The sequence below is a fragment of the Peromyscus eremicus genome, chromosome X (genome assembly GCF_949786415.1).
Source record: "Peromyscus eremicus chromosome X, PerEre_H2_v1, whole genome shotgun sequence".
NCBI classification, from domain to species: domain Eukaryota; kingdom Metazoa; phylum Chordata; class Mammalia; order Rodentia; family Cricetidae; genus Peromyscus; species Peromyscus eremicus.
Window position 1 is genome coordinate 109,587,454 of NC_081439.1, and position 9,161 is coordinate 109,596,614.

General features: G+C 41.7%; 1 protein-coding gene across 1 annotated transcript; it reads left to right on the plus strand.

The window, feature by feature from the left end:
- The first annotated feature begins 1,147 nt into the window (after positions 1-1,147).
- Rbmx2 (RNA binding motif protein X-linked 2) lies at positions 1,148-8,796 on the plus strand. Its single transcript, XM_059250460.1, has 6 exons — positions 1,148-1,284; positions 1,465-1,580; positions 2,379-2,430; positions 5,048-5,177; positions 6,915-7,098; positions 7,627-8,796. The coding sequence occupies exons 1-6, from the start codon at positions 1,280-1,282 to the stop codon at positions 8,112-8,114; spliced, it is 975 nt and encodes a 324-aa protein (XP_059106443.1). The 5' UTR covers positions 1,148-1,279; the 3' UTR covers positions 8,115-8,796.
- The last annotated feature ends 365 nt before the right edge of the window (positions 8,797-9,161 follow it).

The window sequence follows — 9,161 nt, forward strand, 5'->3', positions numbered from 1 at the left end:
ACCTAGATGTTCAATAAGGGCTGATTAAATTAGCCTGACCTGATTGGTACAAGCAGAACACTTCAAACTAATCAAAATTTAAAAGATTTATTAGTTTTATTTATGTGTATGTATGTCTGTGTATGCCATGTGAGTGCCGGTACCCACTTAGGCTAGAGGAGGAGGATGGGTCTTTTGAAGATGGAGTTGTGAGCCACCTGCTGTGGGTGCTGGGATCTGAATACAGGTCCTCTAGAGGATCAGCAAATGGCTTTTAACCACTGAGCAATATCTCCAGACCTTCGAAACTGAGTTTTGAAGCTCAGTTTCTTCCTCTGTAAAACGGGGATGGTAACTATTGGGAGTCTGAGTTCTTGGGGTTGTTGGGAGGGTAGAGATTGAATGAAAAAAATGAAAGTGATTCAGTTATATAGGGATCAGGCTGGGGGAAGGGAAGCAGCAGCCCAGCCCCTGGGAGGGAGATGTTTAAGGGGCGAGGTGAAGAATGCTGGGAGGAGTCACAGGTACTGAGTGAGACTTGTCCTGGGTTTGAGACTAACAGAGATAGCATGCATAAATTGTCTACTTTATCCACTCAGCACTTGTACACTATCTCATCAATTGATAGATACTAATTTGACTATTAATTTCTGCCCGCTGCTGGAAAAAGGCCACATTTCTTACATAAATCTGTGGGTATTTAGTTCAGTCTGTAGAGGTACACTGGCCCATCGTTAATATTGGAGCAGGAAACAATATTTGGCAACTCATAGCTATCTTTAGTTTTCTACTGTTAAGTCCTGAACAGGGAAGTTTTGAGGGACTGTTTTTGAGCAACTGCCCCGAGAGTGAAAGAACAGGGCTTTAGATTAAGAGATAGAACTGGGACTTTAAGTCAGTCGATCAGACACACTACTTCATTCAGAAAACGTTTAAAGCTGAATCAAACAATGCAGGGCTTTGTCCACGAGCCGAAGGTCTGGTAAAGCCCAGAATCCCACCCCCGCTCTGCACTACAAAGGGAAACAATGAATAACTAGGGAACTATTTCTCTACAGGAGCAAAAGGTCCTAAGCGAAGGAAAGCACTTCTGCGCTACTGCGCTACTGCGCAGGTGCCGAGTCTTAGAATGCCGACGCTTCTGGGCTATTGCGCAGGTGCGAAGTCTTAGAGTGCCGGAACTTCCTGTGGAAGTTCCGCCTCGAGTGCCGCTAGCTCCAATCGGAACTGTGTGATCGGGTTGTGTACGCCCTTCGTAGCCTTACCCGGAAGGTGATGTCTTGAGGGAGAAGGCGCGAATATGAAGTAAGGGTTTAGTTTCTCTGTGGAAAGGGGAGTGGGTTGCGGATGGCTGCCCACAAATGGCGTTCGGCCCTCGCCGGGGTGGTAGGGCCTTCAGGGAGAAGATCGGTAGGGGCGGGAGAAGATCGGTGTCTAGAACGCAGGCCGTGAGGAAACTTAACGTCTTTCACTCCTCCCGCGCAGCCCTTTAACTAAAGTGAAGCTGATCAACGAACTGAATGAGCGAGAGGTTCAACTTGGGGTGGCAGAAAAGGTGTCTTGGCACTCGGAATACAAGGACAGCGCCTGGATCTTTCTTGGTGAGGTCCACAGTTTTCTCTAGCGGTGCCTTTCAGAGTCGCTGCGACCCCTCTCCGGTTATTTAACGCCCCTGCTCATCACTTCTGAGCACGCTGGTCACCCACACTCTGGTAGCCTGTCTGCCTACAGGTCCGTTTTTGATTTTTCTTTTTTACTCGTCCGTTTTCAGTTGTCTTCCCTGATAGGCAGTGCTTCTTAGAATTGGTATTTACCATTCGTTGTACTTAAAATCTTGCCACTTGGCTGCTCAGAGACAGTTGTTAACTCCACAATCAACCCATTATGACTCCAAAGAAACTGAGGTGCTGACAGGTTAATAGACTTCTTTAAGGTCACATACTGCAGCACTCAAAACTATGAGATTAGTGGTCATTATTTCATTTTCACTATATGCCCTTCCAAAAAATTTTCTCCTATGATTGACTTTTGCTTCTAGTACTTTGCTGTATTGTTAGGTACCTGGACAAACATTAGCCAGCTTGGAAGACATTGAGGGTGGGCTCCACTCAGAATCAGCTTTACTCCGGCTTAAATTTTTTTGGAGACAGTCTCATTTTGTAGCTCTGGCTGTCCTGGAACACACTTTGTCGACCAGGCTGGCCTCAAATTCACAGATCCGAGAGTTAATTACTTTTCTTCTGGAATAGTGTCGCCTTACCCACTCTGTCATTGTAGTAGACTGATTTTTGTGAGCTCAGGGCTTACTGACTGTACCTCCAGTGTCTGGTCTAGTGCATAGTATGCAGTAAGCACTTGATTAATGTTTGCTGACCTGGAGTCTGCTGTGTTTCTTCTAGGAGGGCTTCCTTACGAGCTGACAGAAGGAGACATCATCTGTGTGTTCTCACAGTAAGTCCTCTTTCATTTCTTACCATCGTCTGGGTGCCTAGAGCACTTTGCTTCCTTTGTTCATTTTTGTAATGCCAAAAAGGCATTTTAAGCTGCATATGAGGTTGTAGAGCTCTAATGCCAGGAGAAGAGGCTGAGGTAGGATGATTACCATGAGTTTGAGGCCAGCCTAGGCTATATAATACATTCCAGGTCAGCCTGCACTACACAATGAGACCCTGTCTCAAAAAGCCACCAAAGCCATTTAAATTCTAGGCTGAATGACTTCTCTGGAGGAACACTAGAGCCTTGATCAGTCCCAGGATAGATAAGGTTCCAGAGAATTAGCACATGGGAGAACCCAGAGCTTGGATCATTTGAGAGGGTGTCTGAGGGATTCTAATCCATTTCTGTCAAGTTTTTAACTGAACCTTGTTCAGCATGGGCTTGCAGTGGAACAAACTGGAAATCCCAGGAAGATTCAGTGTTGGCCTCTCTAGTTGGGTTCCTGTAAACTAGGGGTCATCCATGATCACAGGACCCTCTGGGCCTTATCTATGTGGCATTGTAGGATTTGAGCAAAGCTTAAAAAATTGGGCCAAACAGATGCAGATTTAGCCTGGTATGTTTTATCAGCATTGCGGAATTGCTCTCTGAAATGATTTTACTAATTTCCACTCTCACTGAAATGTCTGTTTGTCCAAATCCTTTTTTTGATACATGGTTTCTCTGTGTAGTCCTGGCTGTCCTGGAATTCTCTATTCTGTTACAGTACTGAATTGTTATACTGTTTATTTTTGTCATTGTTTATCATCGATGCTGTTTAAATTTTTTTTTTTTTTTTTGGTTTTTCGAGACAGGGTTTCTCTGTGTAGCTTTGTGCCTTTCCTGGAACTCACTTGGTAGTCCAGGCTGGCCTCGAACTCACAGAGATCCGCCTGGCTCTGCCTGCCGAGTGCTGGGATTAAAGGCATGCGCCACCACCACCCGGCTTTAATTTTTTATATACACTATTGTATATATTCTGCAAACATATTTTTTTATTCTCCATTTTTGTATCTGTTTTATCTGTTTATTGGCTATACTTTCATTATATTGTCAAATAGTTCTCAACCTTAATTGAATCACATTCACTATTTTGCACTAAGATACTAGATTTTGGATTGGTGTGTATATATGTAATCATATAATTTATATATCAATTCCCGTTTTATTTTCTGACTCAACTTATAAAGCTTTATTTGGAATTGCTTTTATAAGAAGTAAGGTAGACCCTTTCTATTTTTGTATTCAATTAATTTTTGCTTTGATCTTTATTAAAGACTGTCTTTATTAGGTTTGTTTTATTTTATATTCATTCTTTTTAAAGAATCAAATTCTTCAAGGTTACAAATTTTCCTGACTGTAGCTGGGTTAGCTACATCCTGCAAATTTTCATGTATTTTAATTTTTTTTGTTAGTTTCTAAGTGATATACTCTTGGCATTTTAAATTTGGTTTCATTTTTTTTTTCATCCAGCTATTAGCTAAGAGAATGAGTTTCAAGTTCTGGTTAATGCGAGGTTTTCTTTTTAATTATTATTTTTAAAATTTGATGTTTATGGGTATTTTGCTTGCATGTATGTCTGTACCATGTGAGTGCCCAGGCACAGAAGAGGACACCAGATTCTTTAGAACTGGAGTTACTAATGGTTCTGAGCCTCCAAGTGGGTGCTAGGAAGCGAACCTGGGTCCTGTAGAAGAGCAACCAATGTTCTTAACCATTGAATCATCTCTAGCTCCAGTAGCAGGTTCTTGTTTAAAATATGATTTTTAATTATAGCACACTGATTTACTGTAGATATTTAGAGTTTAACTAATTTTTAAAAAGATGTTTTTTTAGTTAGGTGTGTGCGTGCGTGCGTGCATGCGTGTCTGTGTGTCTGTATGTCTGTGTACTCATGCTTGTAGATCAACCCAGAAGCATCAGATTTCCCTGGAAATACAGAGGTTATAAGACACCTGGCTTGGATGCTGGGACCTAAATTTAGGTTTTCTGCAAGTGCAGTAGGTGCTCTTACCTGCTGAGCTGTCTTTTTTTCAGAAGCTTTAGTGCTTATTGATACTTATTTTGAGACCTTACCAATAGTGAATTTAATTTGTTTCATGAATTCTTGAAAATAATTTATCTCATTATATACTTCAAAAATACCTATATGTCTACTAGTCTGACTGAATTATTGGCAGTTATTTTTATTTGTTTCTTTTATGTTATTTGATATTAATTCATCTAGTCTTATTCCTGTCAACTTTGTTTTAAACTTAAAAATCTGCAACAAGTTTCTGTTTCTTTTGTGTAGACCTAGCTGACCTGAAAATCGAAATACACATTAGGCTGCCCTCAAACTCATGGAGATCTGCCTACCTCTGCCTCCACCCACACCTGCCCAAAAGTTTTGATTCATGAGTTCTGCTTTTTTTCAGTGCAAAATAACTTTGTCAATCTCATTTAATGCATTTATTTTGGCCTTGTTATATTCTTTCTTATTTTCAACCTCCTGTGTCATCTTGTTGGATTTTTCCTGTACTGTTTGAATTTTGTTTGATCATTCAGTATGAAAGCTTTTACATTTTAAATGGATAATACATTTTATGAACAGATATGGGGAGATTGTCAACATTAATCTTGTGAGAGACAAGAAGACTGGGAAATCCAAAGGATTCTGTTTCCTGTGCTATGAAGATCAGCGGAGCACGGTTCTGGCTGTTGACAATTTCAACGGAATTAAGGTAAATGTGCTTACTGTGCAGGATTTGCCTGGACTTTTCCTGTGTATGAAGTAGGCTTCAGGGTTTTTTTTGCCTGCTGTTTACAGGTGCAGGAATAGTACTGGTCAGCTGGATGTATTGTGGGGGTTATAGAAGTGCTTAGATACACTGGATAGGGAATGATTCCAGGAAACCATTTTCTGGCTCATGCATTTGCCAGGCATTCCTTTCCCCTATGTGTTAGCAAACTGTTGTTCCAGAAACATGGGTACTGTGTCCCCTTATCTGGGGGATGTTTTTCTTACACACATTTTCCATCTGTTCTAGTGCATTAGAGACCAGAAACACTGCTCTTGGATATTATGCTGTGCTAGGGAACCAGGGGCTTCATCAGGGTTTTATGAGCTAAGACAGACACGTATATGGTTCCAGTGACTTAACTTATTGGCTCTTGGAAATTCTTTACTTAAAATCTGGTGACCATTTTATAAAAATAAGCCATTCTGAAATTTTAAGGGAGTGGCCTTCAGAGGAAGTAACCATCAAAGGAAAATTGCATTTTTTTAAAAAAAAGTATGAAAATGAGAAATAGAATGGATGACAGAAGCTTCTCAGGCTTAACGGTACATATAACTATGTACTCTTGGAATGGAACAGTAAAACTGAAATTTAGGGTCCAGATGCTATTACCTGTATAGAAGTATATCTGCTTCAAAGCAGACTGTTTATAAAGCAAAGGGTTCATCTTATTGCTGTTGGCCTGTACAACTATAGCTTATAGTCCAGTAGTCAGTGGGAACTGAAGGTCCTGTATGGTAGTAGAAAAAAGTATGAGAGCTCCAGAAAAAGGAAGGGAAGCTAGGAATATGGCTCAGCGATAGAGTGCTTCCCTATTATATACGAAACCCTTCATTCATTACCACCACCACAGCAAAAGTTCCCTTGGGCTTACTTTGCCTCCTGATTACTTTGTTGAAAAAGCAGCTGTAGCATTAGATTTCATGTTTCCAGTCCTCATGCTTTTCTAGGGCATGTCGTTTTCTTGTTAAATGTTGTGTATAACTGTGTGTATGTGCACACATTCATGTGTGTGCATGTATAGGTAGAGGCCAGAGAACAGCCTCGGCATCATTCTTCAAGATCTGTCTACCTTTTCCTCTTCCTCTTTGTTTTGAGACAGTGTCTCTCACTTGTCTGGAACTTGTCAAATAGGCTAGGTGGCTTGGCCTGGGTGCTCTAGCAGTCTTCCTATCTCTGCCTCCCAGTGCCAGAATTACAAATGTGTGCTACCACACCCAGATTATGTGGGTTCTTGGGATTAACCGCAGGTCCTTATTCTTACAAGGTACCAACTATACCATTTTCCTAGCCCTGTAGATAATCAATTGTGCTTTAAATCCTAAATTCTCATAGACTTTCGTGATGATGTGCTTAGGACAATACTTCTGAGTACTTTTTAACTCCATGACACACGAAGAACATGAAGAAATTTGCATAGTACCTGTAGTATGTCAAAGGGGGCTCTGGGCACAATTGCCCCAGAGATCTCACTTGCCCCAGGCCCCATTAACCTGCCCTGGGTGCTGTGTATTATTAATAATAGCTATATATGCTATAACATACCAGTTGAACATGTTTTCTTTAATGATTTCTTTATGTAAGGTAATGGATGTGATCCAAACCTTGGTTCTCTGTAGTTTGGTTCAGATAGCTGGATGCAGGGGCTGTCTTTGCTGAAACATTTCTGATCTTATTTAGATCAAAGGAAGAACTATCCGTGTGGACCATGTGTCAAACTACCGGGCTCCTCAGGAATCAGAAGATGTGGACGATGTGACCAGAGAGCTTCAGGAGAAGGGCTGTGGGGCTAATACACCTCCGTCAAGTTCTCCTGAGGTCTCTGAAGATGAAGATGTCAAACCCATAAAAAAGCACAAAAAAGGTGGGGTGTTAAAACTCAGGAGAGGATTCTGGGTAGCCTTAGTGTCTTCTCTCCCAAGCATGCATAGATAAGTCAATAATCCACTCTTCAGTGTAAAAGGGGAAGGTGTGAGAATCCTTATTTGAATTGAGAAAGCACAAGTGTCTGAGGAAGGAAGGCTAGTGATGTGGGCAGAATTGTGTCTCCTTAAGTTGATATGTTGTCGTCCTAACCCTTCAGTATCTCAGCATGAGATTGTATTTGGAGATGCAGCCCTTCTGTGTGCGATTGTTTGGTACAGCTTGACCTATCAGGAGAACAGGTGTCCAGTTTGATGCTTGAAGACATTTTCCAGGAGGCATAACCTGTGACTGCTGCTGCTTGCTGCTGCCTGGGATGTTTTTCACATGCACATCCTCCGTCTGCTAGCATGGGAACATTTGGGAATGTCTCAGTTTTATGTGATCTCCTGAGAGAAGGAAGGCACATTTTAAAGAAATTTCTTTGTGTTTGTGTTTTCTTTTTTCTTATTGATTGCCCCCCCACCAGACAAAAAGGAGAAGAAGAAAAAAAAGAAAGAAAAAGAGAAGACTGAACACAAGGTGCAAGCAGAGCTGCCATCCTGCTCTTTGTCCTCCAGCAGCAAGGCAGCAAAGGAAAAGGATGAGCCAAAGAAGCACAGCAGCAAGAACGTAGAGAAAGCCCAGAAGTCTGAATCCAGAGAGGGGAGGCAGAAGCACCCAGGCTCCCCTGACGTCAGGAGTTCCTTCCATGGTAGAGCAGAGGACCCTGAGTGGGAGCCAAAGAGAGAGAAACCCAAGCATGAGCATAAGTCCTCGAGTAGGAGGGAGGGAGAAGAAAGGAGCAGAGAGAGGGATAGAGGGAGGAGCTCAGGTACTCATTCCAGCAGGCATGGTGGCCATTCTGAAGGGCGGAGTCATAGAAGCAGGAGTCCGGATAAGTCCCATAGGCATAAAAAGCATAGGCATTCCCGGGAGCGGGAATCCTCCCATGCCAGTGACCGTAGACATTACTGAAGCCTGTTCCAGCTGGCCAGTTCTTTGAAAATATTTTGTTGCATAAATATCTAGTTCTCTTTGTTGTTGTTATTTCTCTACATAGGAATATATAGGGGACTGAATTCTTTCAATCCCTTACATGACAGAGTTGTTCAGAAGGCTATAGTTTCAACAGGCAGAGATCTTGGATTTAAAAAGCCAAACAAACATGATCCACTGTCCCTGGGAAAATAGTTGGCACTGACCAGGGTTTGTGGCTTAAATTTGGTTTATAGACTTGGCCCTTAAACCCATACACCTCTGGTTTGAGATTGCTAGGAAAGGCAAGCGCAAGGCAATGCTTGAGTTCTAGCATTGAAGATGTTAGATATTTAGAGTCCAGCACTGTAGGACCTTACCAGATGGCAGGCACAACTGTAGAGAGCTGCAGCGTATGAGATTTGGAGAGTAATATGGATGGGATAGGATTCTTAAGACCAACCAGTTCCCTCCCCTTTAAATTTCTGTTCTGGTTGTTGCGTTATGCCAGGGATGGAGCCCAGGTCCTTGCACGTGCTAGGAAAGTCTCAGTTATATCTCAGTTCCCTTTATTTTATTATTGGTTTTTGATGGTTACCTGTATCTCTTTGTGTATTTTTTCTTTGTAATTTATTTATTTGTATTGAGATGAAATTCATATAAAATGAACCATTTTAAGCAATTCAGTGGCATTTGGTCCATTCATTGTTGGACTAGAACCATTTTCATGTAGTTCTAAATCATTTATACCTTTCTCTATCATCCCTGACAACCATAAATAGACTTTTATTTCTATGGATTTGCCTATTTCTTACTTTTCTCATTTCTGTGACAAAAATTTCAAAATGCCCAAGGAAAGCAGCTTAAGGAAGGGTTTGTTTTCTTGGGTTTGGATGCTTGTGGAGGCCACAGAACTTTTGAGTGTCTATCACTCTCCACCTTTCTTTTAAGACAGGATCTCTTCCTGCACTGAGAGATGTTTGGGTTAGACCAGTTTGGCTGACTGGCATATCCTTGGGATCTGCTTGCCTCGTTCCTCACCCAGCT